Below are 20164 nucleotides of genomic sequence, written 5' to 3' on the forward strand. Positions count from 1 at the left end.
AGGGTCAGAGGGCCATCGTCATCATCACCGTCAGGAGCAGTTGTGGTTGCAGAAGTGAATGGCTGTGGTTGGTTGGTTTAGATTGTGAGATACGCAGGTACAAAAACTAATTAGAAAGGCAAATGGTACTTTTAAGAGTTGTGTAGTCCCGCAGGAATTATGCAGGACTTATTCAGGAACTTTGCAAGAATATTCTCGACTGAGGGAGAGCAATGAGCATTCATTGACAAGGAAGTGGTCTTTCCGGAACGCTGATAGGGGAGGGGAGGGGAGGGAAATATATCCTTGGTGGTGGGATGCGCCCACACCTCGTCCCTCCAAGGCCCCAAGGGATCCTTCCATATCCGTCACAAATTCACCTGCACCTCCACACATATCATTTACTGCATCCGCTGCACTCGGTCTGGCCTCATTTATATTGGGGAGACAGACTTGCGGAATGTTTCAGGGAACACCTCTGGGACACCTGCACCAACTGCCCTGTGGCTGAACACTTTCACTCCCCCTCCCACCCCACCATGGATGTGCAGGACCTTGGCCGCTTCCATCGCCAGACCATGACAGAACACCTCATCTTCTGCCTAGGAGCCCTCCAATCACAAGGGATGAATACAGATTTGTCCAGCTTCCTCATTTCCCTCTCTTCTCCCCCCCCCCCCCCCAATCTTATCTCAGTCCCAACCCTCGGACTCAGCATCGCCTTTTTAACCTGCAATCATCTTCCTGACCTCTCTGCCCCCCCCACCCCCTCTTTGGCCTATTGCCCTCACCTTAACCTCCTTCCACCTATCGCATTCCCAACGCCCCTCCCCCAAGTCCCTCCTCGCTACCTTTTATCTTAGCCTGCTTGGCACACCCTCCTCATTCCTGAAGAAGGGCTTATGCCCAAAACGTGTCATAAATGATCTCTCATGCAAAGAGAACAAGAACATTTCAGGATTCTATGCTAATTAGAAATAAATCAGAAAAACCTCCAGAATCAATTGAGACTGAAGAGTTTGCATTAATTTGTCTAACAGGAAGTGCAGGAAATAGTAAGTTGGGTGCATTCTTGGAGAGGGGCAAAAGTTGATATTTCAGGTCTTTGAGCATTTTGTTAGACATGAAAATTCTCAGGTGTAAATGATTTTTTTGTATAGAATCAGGGGAAGAGGGGAGAACACAGAAGATATGAGATAGATGGGAGGATGGATTCAGTGAATAGCAGCATGTTTATCACTGGAAAATGGATTGTTACTGTTATTTGTGAATATATATATATATAGTTATTTGTGGTATGTATATATGTAATACAGTTATGTGAAATGTGGTAAGCTGCTTGTGTGGATACCGATTTTCTCCCGTGAAAAGCAGTCCCATTTTCCCAGGGTGAAGGATTCAATAACGAGGGGTCACGCTTTCAAGGTGAGAGGTGGAAAGTTTAAGGGGAATACATGCAACAAGTACTTCACACAGAAGGTGGTGGGTGTCTGTATCACGTTGCCAGCAGAGGTGGTAGAGGCAGGCACGGTAGATTCATTTAAGATGCATGAGTAGGTGGGGAGCAGAGGGACACAGATGCTTAGGAATTGGGCAACAGGTTTAGATAGTAGATTTGGATCGGCTCAGGTTTGGAGGGCTGAAGGACCTGTTCCTGGGCTGTAAATTTTCTTTGTTATTTAATTTCTGTGAGGAGCTGGAAAGAAGTTTTTCATATTTGGACAGTCACTCCTGAACCATGTTACATGTGAGAAAAGATTTTTGTTATTCTGTTAACTTGGTATAAAACTGCAGAGTCTGAGCCACCCACAAAGTAGCAGGCTGACATTTAAGTTCACTGGTGCCAAATGTGTTGTGCAGCAGCGACTATTTATTGATCTCTATGATACTGACCGAATAAAAAATAAACTCTTCTTTAATGGAAAGACAGGGAAAATCAGTAGGTCGATAACCAAAGACATTATTGCGTTGTTTGTAAGGGCTCCATCATTTTGTGTTCAGCCATTCATTTTTGAATATTGACTATTTAAAGTGTATAGAATTGGGGGTAATATATTGACATGAATGGAAAACTTGCTGGCAACCAAGAAATCAAGATTAGGAATAAATGGGACTTTTGAGTGGTGGGCAGTGGCGAGTTGGATACTGCAGATATCTGTGCTTAGAAACCAGTGATACATAATGCAAATTGATGATTTAGACAAGGGAACTTTACGTAAAAGCTCAAAGTTTGCAAACAGTACAAAGCTGGGTGGTAGGTTGTGCTGTGAGGACGACGCAGTGATGCTTAAATGTGATTTGGATATGTTGCAGTGTGTACAAATGTATGTTGCAGTGTTTGGCAGATAAAGTATATTGTGGGTAATTGAGAGGTTTTTCACTTTGGTAGCAAAAACAGGAAAGCAAATTATTATCTCAATGGCAATTAGGAAAGGGTGACGTGCAGTGAGACCTGGGATACCTTGTATACCAGTCACTGAAAGTAAGCAGTTGGGTGCAACAAGTGGTGAAGAAGGCAAATAGTATGTTGGTACTCATAGCTAGAAGTTTTGAGTACTTGAGCTTAGATAGATGCTGTAATAGTAGAGGGCCTTAGTGAGACCACACCTGGGACATTGTGCGGATTTGGCCTCCTTAACTGAGGAACAATGTACTGGCTATGGAGAGAGTGCAACAAAGAATTACCAGATAGAGTCCTGGGATGGTAGGACTGAGATATGAAGTGATACTGGATCGGTTAGGACAATATTCACTGGGGTTTGGAAGAATGAGAGAGGATCTCATGGAAATCTATAAAATTCTAACAGGAGTAGACAGAGTGAATGTTTCCAATATTTGGGGAATCCAGAACCACAGTCTAAGGGGTAGGCCATTTAGCTCAGATGAGAAATTTCTTCACCCAGAGAAAGTTGAGCCTGTAGAATTGTCTGCCACAGAAAATGGTTGAGGCCAAAATATTGAGTGGTTTCAAGAAGGGGTAGTTATGTTTGTTGGCGCAAAGGAATCCAAGTGTGTGGGGAGAAAAGCAGGATCAGGGTGTTGAGTTGGATGATGAGCCATGATTATACTGAATGGCAGAGCAAATTTGAAGGACTGAATGGCCTACTTATGCTCATATTTTTGATGTTTCTATTTCTGCTATTTGCAAACATACTGTGAATTATACTGTTGTGAATATTTGCATATTCATTTACAATGTGTAGAAAATGGTCCTGTGCCCTTGTTTGCAAAGTCCATTTTAAGAGATGAAGTCAAAATGTTTGGTGTTTGCATTCATGAAAATAAAAAAGTGAAGTAAAAGTGAAATGCTTTGGGATAATCACGAGAACACTGCCAATTTTGTCTTTGCAGGCAAAATCCTGAGGATGTTCGGACTTTGGCACAGCTCATCTCTGCTTATTCATTGGTGAACCCAGAAAAAGCCAAGAAGTATCCTTTTTTATGAAACAAGCATTCGCGCTTGTAGGTAGCACATGTGTGGCAGATGGCGGAATTAAGAGTCTTATTATGACCATGAAGCCATTGTCAATTGTTGGGAAAATTGTTGAACTTTGACAAAGGGTCAGTTTGACTTGACACATCAGCTCTTTTCTCTCCTTAGAGATGCTGCCAAACATGCTGAGATTTTCCAGCATTTTCTCTTTGTTGGGAAAACTCACCTGGTTCACTAATGTCCTTTAGAGAAGGAAACTGCCTACCTTATGTGTTCTGGACTACATGTAACTCTCGACTCATAGGCGATAGTAAAGACTGCAGATGCAAGAGAGCCGACATTTTGGGATAAAGGGTTTATGTCTGCAACATCAACACGCCTGCTCCTCAGATGCTGCCTGACCTGCTATGCTTTTTCCAGCGCCACACTTTATTGATTCCAGACTCGTAACAACGGGTTGACTTTTAACTGTTCTTTAGACAATTGGGGAAGGGCAGTAAATATTGGCCTAGATGGCCTCATTTTGTGAATGAATTAATCAAAAACATAGCATTCAGAGTGAGGGAAACAAGTGCCAACACAAATGAGAGTTTAGACTGAGTGATTGAGGGTGAAAAGCCATTTAAAAGGATTCCCAAATGAATAGAGACAGAGGGTCGCTGTTGATAGATGAAATAACTTAATGAACAACCTAAATCCTAAACAGTGTGTCCAGATTGAGCAAGCACTTGCCATCACCTGATACTATGTCTTTCAAAGTTGATATCGATGCCTTAGAAAATTCACATGGTGCCACATACATAAGGAAAAAGGCTGCAAAGGTGGCAGGTGAAAACCAACTCAAAGAACGCGGGTATGTAGAAAAGAATTGAAATGACACTTTTATTTAATATAAACATTTTGATTTTGAGCGAGAGCCATCTTGAAATCTATACAAAATGCTGGTGCAGCCTCACTTGGAATATTACAGTTCTGCTTGCCATATTTCGGGAAGGATGTGGAAGCATTGGAAAAGGTGCAGAGGAGATTTACCAGAATGTTGCCTGGTCTGGAGGGAAGGTCTTATGAGGAAAGGCTGAGAAACTTAAACCTGTTCTCGTTGGCAAGAGGAAGGCTAAGGGAATTTGATAGAGACATACAAGATCAGAGGATTAGATAGGGTAGACAATGGAAGTCTTTTTCCTCGAATGATGACGTCAGCCTTGTATGAGGGGGGCATAACTACAAATTGAGGAGTGATAGATTTCTGACTGATGTCAGAGGCAGGTTCTTTAGGCCGAGGGTGGTAAGGGCATGGAATGCCCTACCTGCTAATGTAGTCGACTCAGCCGCATTAGGGAGAGTTAAACAATCCTTAGTTAAGTACATGAATGATTTTGGGATAGTGTAGGGGGATGAGCTGAGAATAGTTCACAGGCCGGTGCAACATTGAGGGCCGAAGGGTCTGTTCTGCGCTGTATTTTTCTATGTTCTATGAAATCAAAAGCAGCAGAAGATGGGTACTGGGCTAATGGTCGGATACTTGGTAGTATGGATGAGCAGAGGGATCTTGATGAAGGGCTTTTGCCCGAAACGTTGATTTCGCTGCTCGTTGGATGCTGCCTGAACTGCTGTGCTCTTCCAGCACCACTGATCCAGAATCTGATTTCCAGCATCTGCGGTCATTGTTTTTACCTAGAGGGATCTTGGTATCCATGTACACAGATTTCTGAAAGTTGCCACCCAGGTAAATAGTGCTGTGAAGAAGGCATATGGCGTACTGACTTTTATTGGTAGAGGAATTGAGTTCCGGAATCCTGAGGTCATGTTGCAGTTGTATAAGACTCTGGTGCGGCCGCATCTGGAGTATTGTGTGCAGTTTTGGTCGCCATACTATAGGAAGGATGTGGAGGCACTGGAACGGGTGCAGAGGAGGTTTACCAGGATGTTGCCTGGTCTGGTAGGAAGATCGTATGAGGAAAGGCTGAGGCACTTGGGGCTGTTTTCATTGGAGAAAAGGAGATTTAGGGGTGACTTGATAGAGGTGTACAAGATGATTAGGGGTTTAGATAGGGTTGACCATGAAAACCTTTTTCCACATATGGAGTCAGCTATTACGAGGGGCCATAGCTTTAAATTAAGGGGTGGTAGGCATAGGACCGATGTTAGGGGTAGATTCTTTACTCAGCAAGTCGTGAGTTCATGGAATGCCCTGCCAGTAACAGTGGTGGATTCTCCCTCTTTATGGGCATTTAAACGGGCATTGGATAGACACATGGAGGATAGTGGGCTAGTGTAGGTTAGGTGGGCTTTGATCGGTGCAACATCGAGGGCCAAAATACTGTGCTGTATTTTTCTGTTTTATGTTTCTATGTTCAGCAGGTCTGATTCTGTATTAGAGTGCCATTCATAGCAACCTCTGATGAACTTATCTAATCATTTTAGTGTTGGATTATTATATGCAATAAGCCCAGTTTCCCCAAGGACTTTGTTGTTGATATTACAAACGAGTAATGCACAGAGAGCTTTCCTTGCCAATCTTTTACCTCACTCGTCTGTACTGGATTTCTAGACTCTGCGGACATATCATTTGTCATTGATCCTCTATGCATCTAACCCTAATCTCCAGAATATACTTTCATTTGTGAATAAAATCTTTACCAATTAGCTTATTGTGGATGATTATGTCAACATCAAGCTTTACTGACTCCTGGTTCAGGTGTGATAAGATCTTCCCCTGATTGAAACCTGTATTCCCTTATTTCCCCTCCAAGGCGATCATGGTGGCAGTGTGGTACTTTTCACTAGATCACACCTTATAGCGTGAACCCTTACCGCTGCATCTGAATCCACTCCTCACCTCTTTCAAAATCTTTTTTTTAAACCATCCTCCCAACTAAAAGGTGATGTTGTAGCTATTACAGGAACTTGGCTGAGAGATGGACAGGACTGGCAGCTCGGTGTTCTGGGTTTTAGATGGTATAAGAAGGATAGGAAATGAGGCATGAGAGGAGAGGGAGTGGTGTTTTTGATTAAATTATATATTACTGCTGTAATTAGAGGAGATACTCTACCTGTGATAATATACAGGTAGAATTTAGAAATAAGAAAGAAGATCAACTTGATGGGATTGTACTGTAGATGCCCTCAATAGTCAGAGAAATTGAGAAACAAATATGTAGGGAGATCTCGGACATACGTAATCATAATAAGGTTGGAAAATAGGGAATTTTAATTTTCCAAACATTGATTCTGGTTACCATAATATTAAAGGTTGGATGGTGAAGAATATGTTAAATGTATTCAAGAAAGTTTTCTTTATCAATATGTGGATGCTCCTACTAGAGAAGGAGCAAACCTTAATTTCATTTTGGGCAATAAAGCAAGGCAGGTGACTGAAGTAAGAGTAGGGGAACACTTTGGATCTAGTGATCATAATTTTATGAGTTTCAAAGTATTTATGGAAAAGGATAAGCCTTCCATAAAAGCTAGTTTTTAATTGGAGTAAGGTAAATTTTAGTGGGATGAGACAAGGACTTTCAAAAGATGATTGGAGTAGACTGGTAGGTAAAACGATGTCTGACAAGTGGGAGGCTTTGAAGAGTGTGATGAGAGCTCAGAGGTATTATGTTCCTGTTAGAAGGAAGAGTAAGATAGGTAAGAATAAGGAACATTGGAGGAATAAAGATATTGAGGTTTTGGTCAAGAATAAAAGAGAATCTTATTAGCGAGTTTTGAGAAGATTTATAGCTCAGGTTGAGGTTCTGGATATAGGTTTGCTTGCTGAGCTGGAAGGCTTGTTTTCAGATGTTTCATCACCATATTTAGTAACATCTTCAGCGAGCCTCTGAATGAAGCACTGGTGGTGTAGCCCACTTTCTATTTACGGAGGAACCTCCTTTCCCACCTCAGGCGACTGACTGTGGAGTTTGCACGTTTTCTCCATGTCTGTGTGGATTTCCTCTGGCTGCTCCGGTTTCCTCCCACAGTCCAAAGATGTGTGGGTCAGGTGAATTGGCCATGCTAAATTGCCCGTAGTGTTAGGTAGGGGGTAAATGTAGGGATATGGGTGGGTTGCGCTTCAACGGGTCGGTGTGGACTTGTTGGGTCGAAGGCCTGTTTCCACACTAAGTAATCTAATCCAGTCTTTATCTGAACAAGATGGGTGGGCACTATTTCACTCAGACAATTGATTTGCTCTGGGGCTCGGAGTTTTCTGTGAAGTCTGCTCCTCATTCAGGAGACTAAGCAGCACACCGCACATGAGGCCCCATCCTCTGCCCGCCCCCAAACCCGTCCACCTTCACATTGCCCTGAACCTAATGGTGTCATGTCCTGTGGTGAAGACATTTCCTATGGTGATGTCATTTCCTTCCTTTTTTCTTAGGGGGTGATAAATAGGACCCAAGTCAATGTTTTGTCGATAGAATTCTAGTTGGAATGTCATGCTTCTAGGAATTTTCATGCGTGTATCTGTTTGTCTTGTCCGTGGATGCATATGTTGTCCCAGTTGAAGTGGTATCCTTCCACCTGTATGTAAGGATACTAGTGAGAGTGGATCGTGTCATTTTGTGGCTAGTTGATGTTCATGTATCCTGGTGGCTAGTGTTCTGCCTGTGTGTTCAATGTAGCGTTTGTTACAATTCTTGCAAGATATTTTGTAAATGACATTAGTTTTGTTTGTTGTCTGTATAGAATCTTTCAAGTTCATTAACTGCTGTTTGTGGGCTGCCATGATGCCAAGAGGTCTAAGTAGTTCAAAGTTTGGGAGAAGATTTGTAACTCGGGTGCTCGTTGTTGTGGTTCTGTTCGCTGAGCTGGGAATTAGTCCTGGACCCAATATACCGACCACTGCAGTGGACAGCTGAAACTGACAACCGGAAGCGGCAGATTCAAACCACAACAAATGCCAGAGGAAAGATCACAGAAGCGCTTCACAGGCGGATCCCAAGCATTGAGGATGTCACCTAGACAGGGGACGAAACGTCTGCAACACAAATTCCCAGCTTGGCGAACAGAGCTACAACAGGTCTAAGTAGTCTGGCAGTCATTTCTGAGATGTCTTTGATGTGGGGAGAGTGGCTAGGGTTTCAGGATGTGTTTTGTCTGTTTGTTTGGGTTTGTTGCTGAGAATTCGGCGGACTCTGTTTGTTGGGTACCTGTTCCTTTTGAATGCACTATATAAGTGATTTTCTCTGCTATGTGTAGTTCCTCTGTGCTGCACCGTGTGGTGACTCTTTAAAATAATGTTCTGATGTAGCTTCGTTTGTGGATGCTGGGATGATTGCTTCTGTAGTTCAATATTTGGTCCGTATATGTTGATTTCAAACATTGGTTTGAAGTTCCCCATTGGCTATTGGTTCTACTGCGACATCTAGGAATGGCAATTTGTTGTTTTCCTCCTCTTAGTTTTCCTGTTTTCTACAGGAAAACAACACACATGGACCAAATATTTAACCACCGAAGCAGTCATCCCAACAACCGCAAACAAAGCTGCATTAGGATGTTATTTCAATGAACCACCACGTACTGCAGCACCGAGGAATTACAAAGAGCAGAAGAGAAATACCTAAACACTGCATTAAAGAAGAACAGATACTCAATATTTAACACAGTTTGGCGATTTCTCAGCAACAAACCCAAACACGCAGACACAACGCCCCCATAAACCCTAGCAACTTTACCTTACATCAAAGGCAGAAAACTAGCCACCAGGATACATGAATATCAGCGAGTCACAAAAAGGCATGACCCACCTTAATTAGTATCCTTACATACAGACGAAGAAGGACACCACTGTGACTGGGACAGCACATCCATGCTAGGACAAGCCAAATAGAGACACGCACAAGAATTCCTTGAAGCATGGCATTCCAACTGAAATTCTATCAATAAACACATCAATTTGGACCCTATCTACCATCATCTAAGAAAAAGAACTAAAAATGATATCACCCACCCAAAGAAACCTAAACACATAAATAGAAAGTGGGATATACCACCAGTGCTACACCAGAGGCTCATTGATGATGTTACTTAGTATGGTGGTGAAACGTGTGAAAACAAACCTTCCAGCTCAGCGAGCAAGCTTACATGCAGAACCTCATCCTGAGCTATAAGTCTTCTCAAAAATCGCTAGCTGTCTAAAATTGTTCGTCTGTTTTGGAATTCTAAAGTTGAATCCTTCCAGTTAGATTTCCTCCCTGCCAAAGATTCGTAAAAACTCTCATCAAAGTCACACATCTTATGTGACTGTATCAAATGTAAACTTTACCTCCTTGTCTGTTAGATTTCAAGAATGACTAGGGACCCCAGCATTCAGAAGAATAAGAGCTTTTATTAAGGAGTTGTTCACTGTAGAAGGCAGTGAGCTTAACTAAAGTGTTTCTCTTCATTATGATCCATGGCATCATGTGATTTGACTCTTAAAATCAAATGCATTTTTATGTTCCAGGGGTTTGGTTAGCTCAGTTTGCTGGATGGCTGGTTTCCAATACAGCATGAAGTTCAATTCCCACACAGGCTGAGGTTACCATGAAAGACTTTGCTTCTCAACCTCTCTGCACTCATGAGGTGTGGTGGAATTGCCACCAAATATCTCTCTCAAGTAAGAGAGCACCCCATATTCTGGCAGGGCTGTGGTGAATTTTACGTACATGTATACACAGTATCTATTTCCCATCACACCGGAGGTTCCTGTGATGAAAACCTTTATGATAATTACAATTATATTATACATTTCACAGAAATGGAAAGAATTCATCATTTCATAAACATTTTGGATTTGGTGTTTCCTTACCAATATTTCTTGATGTGCAGTGGCTTGATGCATCTAGGTATAGCAGGTCAGCATCGCTACTTCCCTTCTTTAATCCATATTTTAATCATTCTGTATGAAGGCAAAGACATATTGCACAATGATTCGAGCAAATGGGACAGACACTGAGTGACATTGCCTGCAAGTATGGCAGGGTTGAAATGATTGTTGTAGTATAAGTTTTACAAAACAAAATTGTAGAATTGAAAACTTGAGTTGTTTTGCCTTAGACCAATTTTGTTTACAAAATTGAAAGATAGGAACACTCATAACGAGGTTTAAGCACTTTTAGTTATGTAGTAAGTAATTAAGCTGTGACACATGTACAGTTTAATCACCATCATGATAATTTGTCATTGTCATGATACAACCGCTTGTTAAGGGGTTTCTTTGCGCTGTTACTTCGCCTTCAGCGCAATGACCAGCAGCATCCCTATCATATATCTCCTTCAATTGAAAAGCTTTGCTAATTCACTTCATGGATTCCATAGTTCACCAATCGATAAGCCAAGACACTCCGTTTTGATTAATGGTCAATATTCTTAGCAAAAAAAAGGAGAATCCAGAAGGAGGCCTTTTTGGCATTTTGGGATCCTCCCCCTCTTCCTATCTTTTGGTTAGCACGTAACTTTTCATTTTTTGGTCATAACGCATATTATCTAGCTTACGTATTTGTGTAAAAGTCGAATTTTTTAGACTTTTTTTTAAGGTTAAATTTATAGGGTGAACTATTACATGGATACGACTTCTGATGGGCTAAAACTCAAACTAGAGTCCAAAATACTGTATTGTTAGCAGAAGCCCAATTTATCTCTAAATGAATAAAAAAAAGAGTTACGGTAATTACTGGATAAAGATAACAAACAAAAATGAATTAGCTTTTATTTATACATACAAAAGGTGAAGTAGAAATATAATATGCCTTTAAGTTACAGTTACATGGTACATCTTAAATATGTCAAATGCAAAAGTTCATCGTTCTCCAGTTTTAGAAGTTTCTACTAGTTCTGCAGAGAAACTGAGCTCATCTGGGCTGCGCACAAAAGGAAGTTGCCATCTGACTCTGACCTAAATTGTCTTAAACTTTCACGCCAAGTTGGTGTGAATTATTTATCAAAGCACATAGCACAAAAAAGGAATTAAATTCCTTATCGTAACATGTATGTATAGGATAATACCTTGACTCTCAAATGTTGATCTCTTATCTGTGAAGACCTAGGATTGACTTTTACACAAGATAAAATGAAAATTCCAGACATTTTGACCCAAAACAGTGGGTTGACTTTTACATCAGATCAACTTTTACGCAAGTACAACCAGTTCTTCAAATTTAGCCTTCTGGTTGCTAGACATTGTCTTCCGACTTTCACAGTAACTTTTAGAGAATTCTGAGAAATTAATAGGAGTATCAGGGTTTTTCTTGTCTTATTCATGGCAGCTCTGAACAAATAATCATCAGAAGACTTTGATAAAGGTTCACTCGATCCAAATGTTAATTCTGATTTCTGTCCACAGATGCTGCTGAGGCTTCCAGCAATTTGTTTCTGTTTGGGTTCATAAATAGCACCTTGCCTCTTGGCTTCTTAGAATCATTTTTTTTGTTGGTGCTGTTGCTGGTTTCCTCAGTTATGGCTTTTACTTTTGAAAGTGACTTGTGTAGTGCCTTCGCATCAATGACATAACCTAAATGATGGAGAATATTAAAAAATTCACATTTGTCATTCCTCATTCTTAGGCTATAATCTTCACATCTCTGCAGAGTAACATCTAAATTGTGGAGATGGTATTTTTCATTTCGCTTTGCTACCTACATGATATTTTAATCACACTGGAGTACCAACTAGCAGATTAATAATGATCTTACAGTTGTTGCAGGTGCATACAATTAATCTTTCATCATCACTGGTACGATAGGTGTGGCCTTCAGGTTCAAGGATTCCTGTCTTGACCAACCATTAAGTTAAATACATTATATTGTGAGGAAAGATGTGTAATACATATTTGTATCATCTTTTAAGAGGTCTGAAATTCATTTTGAAATAGTGACCTAAATATGTCCATTTCAAGAAGTCTGACAACTACAGTTGGAGTGTTAATAGAAATTATGGTTCATACATTGGGATGTATGATGGACAGCATCATCACGAAAAACTATATAGTTTTGTATTGACTTCATTGCAAAAGAAAATAAGAGTGTACTTCAATAAGGAAAAGGTTTTCTCTTATCAGGAGCCAGTTAAGTTCAAGGAGGTGAGTCATTTCAAGAGTGATTTCTACTTTGTGAAGCTTCAAAGCCAAGAGAGTTTGGAAAAGAAATTTTAATAGTCCTACAGCACCTTTTGGCCCAAACTGATCAGTGCTGACCAAAATGTCTGATTATGCTAATCTCATTTCCCTGCACTTGGCTCATATCCTTCTAAACATTTCCTATCCATGTATTTGTTCAAATGCCTTTTAAAATGTTGTTAATGTACCCACCTCAACAACTTCCGCCAGCCACTCATTCCACATGTGTACCACCCTCTGTAAAAAAAAAGTAGCTCCTCAGATTCCCTTTTATCCTTTCCCCTCTAACCTTTAAACTGGTGTCATCGAGTCCTTGATTCACCAACCCTGGGAAAAAGACTGAGTGCATTCACCCTGTCCATGCCTGTCTTGATCTTACATAATTGTATAAAGTTTCTTTCTCCGCCCCCCCCCCCCCCCCCCCCCCCCCCAAACGTAAGACATAGGAGTGGAAGTAAGGCCATTCGGCCCATCAAGTGCACTCCGCCATTCAATCATGGCTGATGGGCATTTCAACTCCACTTACCAGCATTCTCCCCGTAGCCCTTAATTCCTTGTGACATCAAGAATTTATCAATATCTGCCTTGAAGACATTGTGTCCCGGCCTCCACTGCACTCTGCGGCAATGAATTCCACAAGCCCACCACCCTCTGGCTGAAGAAATGTCTCCACATCTCTGTTCTGAATTTACCCCCTCTAATTCTAAGGCTGTGTCCACGGGTCCTAGTCTCCTCGCCTAACGGAAACAATTTCCTAGCGTCCACCCTTTCCAGGCCATGTATTATCTTGTAAGTTTCTATTAATCTCCCCTTAATCTTCTGAACTCCAGTGAATACAATCCCAGGATCCGTGGCCTTTCCTCGTATGTTAGACCAATCATTCCAGGGATCATCTGTGTGAATCTCCGCTGGACATGCTCCAGTGCCAGTATGTCCTTCCTGAGGTGTGGGAACCAAAATTGGACAAAGTACTCCAAATGGGGCCTAACCAGAGCTTTATAAAGTCCTACTCTTCTTTATAAAGTCTCCTACACTCTAAAGAAAGAAGTCTCAGATTTTCCCACCTCTCCCTATAACTCAGACCTTTGAGTCCTCACAATATCCTTGTAGATTTCTTCTGCACTTTTTGCAGATGCATACTAATTCATCTTTCATCGTCACTGGCCATCATCACCTTCCTATAACAAGGTGACCAAAACTGAAGAGCATCTGCACCAGCATTACTCCAAGTGTGGCCTCACCAACATTTTGTATAACTGCAGCATAACTTTCCAACTTCGGTACTCAGTGCCCCAACTGATGAAGGTCAGTGTGCTAACAGCCTTCTCCACTGCCCTCTCTTCCTGTGACTCCACTTTCAGAGAACTGTGAATTTGAGCACCAAGTTCCTCTACACCCCATAACGCTTTATCATTCACCATGAAACACCTACCTTGATTTAACTTTGCAAAATGGAAGACCTCTCACTTGTCTGTATTAAACTCCATTTATCACTTCTTGGCCCACTTCCCCAGCTGATCAAGTCGCTGTCTGTGATTGCGCCTATTTTAGTATTACCTGCAAACTTATTAATCATGCCTTGTACATTCTCATTCACATCATTTGATATAAATAAAGGACAGCAATGGGTCCTGCACCAATCCCTGAGACACTTCACTAGTCACAGGCCTCCAGTCCAACACGCATCCTTCCACTATTACCCTCTGCTTATTACCATCAAGCCAGCTGTTTATCCAATCTGCGAGATCCCCCTGGATTCCAAGCGATCTAACCTTCCAGAGCAGCCTATCATGTGGAACCTTATCAAAGGCCTTACCGAAATCTATATAGACTACATCTGCCAACCTACCCTTGTCAACATTCCTGGTCACTTCATCAAAGAACTCTTTAAAAAAACATTTGAAGCATGATCTCCCATGCACAAAGCCATGCCGACTGCTTCTAATCAAACCCTGTCTTTCCAAATGCATGTATATCTTCTAAAGTTGTTAGAATTGAGAAAGCTTAGGCCATCAGACTCAGAAAGGAATTGTAATATTGTCTCCATTGTTTAAGCACGTAACCTGAAGTTGAGATAGCAGTGTAATTTTCTGTCTCCAATGGATGGTGTTGGGCAACAGGTTGAAACTTCCATTTGATGTTTGAGTTAGCTTTGTTTACTTTGGTATAATTTGTGTTCTGCTATTTTTTAAAAAAGGCATTTACAGTCTTGTACAAATATTTTAATGACTAACCACCAAAAGTAATTTTTACTTAAAGTTAGTTACTTATAATCTAGCAAGCCAGGTTTCATTCTAGGATCTGACTTGACGAATGTTAATATCAGCTGAAGTGATAACAATATAAAGTGAAGTTTTTGTTTTGGAGGCAGCATGCCAGTAGTTTTATAATTAAGTTGCATTCACACTAAAATTGGACACTGGTGTGAAAAGATTTTCATCCTCTGATGATTGTATCACTCTGATGAGAATATAATGTATATGCAATCCAAATCCAAAGTCAAAGCCAGATCATACAATACCCAGAATGAAGTAGAATGGATCTCTGTGAAAACAGGAGTCGACTGTTGCATCAGTTTGGAGTTAGCTTGGACCTTAGTAAATGTTTCATGTTCCTATGTTTAGCATAGTACGACAAAAACACTATATATATAATATTGCTTGGCGAGCTTAAGTTTTGTAGGTTTGTGGAAGAAAGAATTTACATTAGTAAGTTTTGTGTATATACCTGGAGTGTTTTGTTTAAAATATATCATTGAAAGTTCATGTGGATATGAGATTTTCTTTAAACAAGACTTCCCTAGAAATTACAGGACTGATAATAAGCTGCTTACTCTGCTTTAGATCCTGCTTGGTCTGTTCTGAACAGTGACTTGGAAGGCTTTTATTTTAGTTAGTGAGAAGCCTGCTTTGAACGAACTGAGTTGAAGGGAACAAATCCAGAATGCTGAAGAAGTTCAGCATGTCTGGCAGCATCTGTGGGGAGATAAGCAGAGTTAATGTTTTGAGTCTAGTGTGACTTAGAATCAGAACAAGAAAGGTTCGAGAGACCCCACAAAAGTGCACACTTGGCTGCACCTTTGACCTGGGCGGCACGGTGGCTCAGTGCTTAGCACTGCTGCCTCACAGCGCCAGAGACCTGGGATCAGTTCCTACCTCTGGCAACTATCTGTGTGGAGTTTGCACGTTCTCCCCATGTCTGCATGGGTTTCCTCCGGGTGCTCCGGTTTCCTCCCACAGTCCAAAGATGTGCAGGTTAGGTGAATTGACCATGCTAAATTGCCTGTAGTGTTAGTGTCAGGGGTTAATGTAGTGGAATTAGTCAGGGATTAATGTAGTGGAATGGGTCTGGGTGGTTTGCTCTTCAGAGGGTCGGTGTGGACTTGTTGGGCCGAAGGGCCTGTTTCCACACTGTAAGTAATCTAATCTAATCTAAAGGGGAATCTGTTCAAAGTGAGAACAAGCTCAGCCAGGTGGAGGAGCTTGATGGGGGGTGGCCTGTTTTCAAGGATGAAGCAAAGAGCCCTCAGGCTGCCTTTTTGGGGAATGAATGTATCAAGGGATTGTGGCCAGGACCAGAAAAATTGAAATTATACAAGTTACCTAAAACATCAAAGAATCATGAATGTATGTGGAAGAGCTCGAACAAGGTGGGGAAAGCACAGAGTGAAAATAGGCAGAGATAAGTTCAGTGGGGAAAGAACAGACTGAAAAATTGGGTTGGCCAGGGTAATCCTATTTGTGGATTTTGGGAAGGAGATAGAAGTGGGCTGTGCAGGGTTGGGAGACTATGATGTGGGAAACTATGGGAGGTGAGATCTCCAAACGAGATGAGGTTCAACTGAGTCATGGAAACTACAGCCAACTAAACCCAGTGGGGTCAGGATCCAGGATGAGATGTGAACAAGCGTCTGAGAGTAGGTGCTCAGCCTTTGCTAGGTAGAGGTTAGCATGGCAGATGACAACAGCACTAGCCTTATTGGCAGGTTTGACAAGCTAGTGAGGGCAGGAATAGGAGGATAGAGCAGATGAATGCATGGCTGAGGAGCTGGTGTATGGGAGAAGGATTCACATTTTTGGATCATTGGAATCTCTTTTGGGGTAGAAATGACCTGTACAAGAAGGACGGATTGCACCTGAATTGGAAGGGGACTAATATACTGGCAGGGGAATTTGCTAGAACTGCTTGGGAGGATTTAAACTAGTACGGTTGGGGGGTTGGGACCCAGGGAGATAGTGAGGAAAGAGATCAATCTGAGACTGGAACAGTTGAGAACAGAAATGAATCAAACAGTCAGGGCAGGAAGGGACAAGGTAGGACTAATAAATTACACTGCATATATTTCAATGCAAGGGGCCTAACAGGGAAGGCAGATGAACTCAGGGTATGATTAGGAGCATGGCACTGGGATATCATAGCAATTACAGAAACATGGCTCAGGGATGAGCAGGACTGGCAGCTTAATGTTCCAGGATACAAATGCTACAGGAAGGATAGAAAGGGAGGCAAGAGAGGAGGGGGAGTGGTGTTTTTGATAAGGGATAGCATTACTGCTGTGCTGAGGGAGGATATTCCCGGAAATACATCCAAAGAAGTTATTTGGGTGGAACTGAGAAATAAGAAAGGGATGATCATCTTGTTGGAATTGTATTATACACCCCCTAATAGTCAGAGGGAAATTGAGAAACAAACTTGTAAGGAGATCTCTGCTATCTGCAAGAATAATAGGGTGGTTATGGTAGGGGATTTTAACTTTTGAAGCATAGACTGGAACTGCCATGGTGTTAAAGGTTTAGATGGAGAGCAATTTGTTAATTGTGTACAAGACAATTTTCTGATTCAGTATGTGGATGTACCTACTAGAGAAGGTGCAAAGTTTGTCCTACTCTTGGGAAATAAGGCAGGGCAGGTGACTGAGGTGTCAGTAGGGGAGCACTTTGGGGACAGCGACCATAATTCTATTTGTTTTAAAATTTGTGATGGAAAAGGATAGACCAGATCTAGAAGTTGAAGTTTTAAATTGAAGAAAGGCCAATTTTGATGGTATTTGGGGCAAGAACTTTCGAAAGCTGATTGGAGGCAGATGTTCGCAGGTAAAGGTACGGCTGGAAAATGGGAAGCCTTCAGAAATGAGATAACAAGAATCCAGAAAAAGTATATTCCTTTCAAGGTGAACGGGAAGGCTGGTAGGTATCGGGAATGCTGGATGACTAAAGAAATTGAGGGTTTGGTTAAGAAAAAGAAGGAAACATATGTCAGGTATAGAGAGGATAGATGGAGTGAATTCTTAGAGTATAAAGGAAGTAGGAGTATTCTTAAGAGGGAAATCAGGAGGGCAAAAAGGGGACATGAGATAGCTTTGGCAAATAGAATTAAGGAGAATCCAAAGGGTTTTTACAAATTATATTAAGGATAAAAGGGTAACTAGGGAGAGAATAGGGCCCCTCAAAGATCAGCAAGGCGAACTTTGTGTAGAGCTGCAGAAAATGTGGGAGATACTAAATGAATATTTTGCATCAGTATTTACTGTGGAAAAGGATATGGAAGATATAGACTGAAGGGAAATAGATGGTGACATCTTGCAAAATGTCCAGATTACAGAGAGGAAGTGCTGAATGTCTTGAAACACATCAAAGTGGATAACTCCCCAAGACCTGATCAGGTGTACTCTGTATGAAGCTAGAGAAGTGATTGCTGGGCCTCTTGCTGAGATATTTGTATCATTTGATAGTCACAGGTGAAGTGCCTGAAGACTGGAGGTTGGCAAAAGTGGTGCCAATGTTTATGAAGGGTGGTAAAGACCAGCCAGGGAACTATAGACCAGTGAGCCTGACCTCAGTGATGGGCAAGTTGTTGGAGGGAATCCTGGGGGACAGGATGTACTTGTATTTGAAAGGCAAGGACTGATTAGGGATAGTCAGCATGGCTTTGTATGGGAAATCATGTCTCACAAACTTGATTGAGTTTTTTGAAGTAGTAACAAAGAAGATTGATGAGGGCAGAGCAGTAGATGTGATCTATATGGACTTCAGTAAGGCGTTTGACAAGGTTCCCCTTGGGAGACTGATTGATTAACAAGGTTAGATCTCACAGAATACAGGGAGAACTAGCCATTTGGATACAGAACTGGCTCAAAGGTAGAAGACAGAGGGTGGTGGTGGAGGGTTGTTTTTCAGACTGGAGGCCTGTGATCAGTGGAGTGCCACAAGGATCAGTGCTGGGTCCTCTACATTTTGTCATTTACATAAATGATTTGGATGCGAACACAAGAGATACAGTTAGTAAGTTTGCAGATGACACCAAAATTGGAGTGGACAGCAAAGAGGGTTGCCTCAGATTACAACAGGATCTGGACCAGATGGGCCAATGGGCTGAGAAGTGACAGAAGTGTGTTGGGAGTTTAATTCAGATAAATGCGAGGTGCTGCATTTTGGGAAAGCAAATCTTAGCAGGTCATATACACTTAATGGTAGGTCCTAGGGAGTGTTGCTGAATAAAGAGACCTTGGAGAGCATGTTCATAGCTCCTTGAAAGTGGAGTCGCAGGTAGATAGGGTAGTGAAGATGATGTTTGGTATGCTTTCCTTTATTGGTCAGAGTATTGAGTTCAGGAGTTGGGAGATCATGTTGCGGCTGTACAGGACATTGGTTAGGCCACTGTTGGAATATTGTGTGCAGTTCTGGTCTCCTTCCTATCGGAAGGATGTTGTGAAATTTGAAAGGGTTCAGAAAAGATTTACAAGGATTGTTGCCAGGGTTGGAGGATTTGAGCTATAGGGAGAGGCTGTACAGGCTGGGGCTGTCTTCCCTGGAGCATCGGAGGCTGAGGGGTGACCTTATCAAGATTTATAAAATCATGAAGGACATGGATAGGATAAATAGGCAAAGTCTTTTCCCTGGGGTCGGGGAGTCCAGAACTCGAGGGCATAGGTTTAGGGTGAGAGGGGAATGATATAAAAGAGACCTACAGGGCAACGTTTTCACGCAGAGGGTGGTACGTGTATGGAATGGGCTGCCAGAGGATGCGATGGAGGCTGGTACAATTGCAACATTTAAGAGGCATTTGGATGTGTATATGAATCGGAAGAGTTTGGAGGGATATGGGCCAGGTGTTGGCAGATGGGACTTGATTTGGTTCGAATATCTGGTCGTCGTGGACAGGTTGGACCAAAGGGTCTGTTTCCATGCTGCCCACCTCTGACTCTATAACTCTAAGATCGGTATGGCCCTGAGTAAATGGAGTTTTGCAAGTTCAGAGGGAGACAGATTAGAGTGGGCGAGGGGAGAGGAGAAATTAAGGTGGCCACTGTCACATCGGCAGTTCTCAATGAAGAAGTCAAATACCAGTGAAGGGCCAGAGAGAAGGGTCCAGGTGGAGGAGAGGTATTGGAGTTGCGTGAATGGGTCAGCGTCGTGGGAAAAGGGTTCCTGTTCAAAGAAGTGCATACAGAGGTGAAGATGACAGAAGAAGAGCTTAATGTCAGGTCATTGGGAGTTGGAGGGAACCCTGCTAAGGACAAGCTGAACTGGAATGAAACTTGCTATGAATGAGCTTCCAGCTGACCTCTCCCAGTTTTGAAAAGATAACCCTCTAAATCAGTTCAATGGGAAACCACTCTGTTTTTTGAAAGTGTGATTGAAAGCACGCCTCAAGATTTTATTGCCTAAGGG

The 20164-nt window shown here is 42.0% G+C and overlaps 1 protein-coding gene across 1 annotated transcript in view; it reads left to right on the forward strand.

Annotated features, from left to right (window-relative positions):
• srp72 (signal recognition particle 72) overlaps positions 1-20164 on the forward strand; it is an 87795-nt gene that overhangs the window by 56372 nt on the left and 11259 nt on the right. The window contains exons 15-16 of the mRNA XM_060851524.1: positions 3331-3408; positions 4128-4265. Coding sequence (XP_060707507.1) covers positions 3331-3408; positions 4128-4265 — 216 coding nt within the window. The remainder of the gene's footprint in view (positions 1-3330; positions 3409-4127; positions 4266-20164) is intronic.

This window comes from Hemiscyllium ocellatum, chromosome 36, assembly GCF_020745735.1.
Source record: "Hemiscyllium ocellatum isolate sHemOce1 chromosome 36, sHemOce1.pat.X.cur, whole genome shotgun sequence".
Taxonomy (NCBI): Eukaryota; Metazoa; Chordata; class Chondrichthyes; order Orectolobiformes; family Hemiscylliidae; genus Hemiscyllium; species Hemiscyllium ocellatum.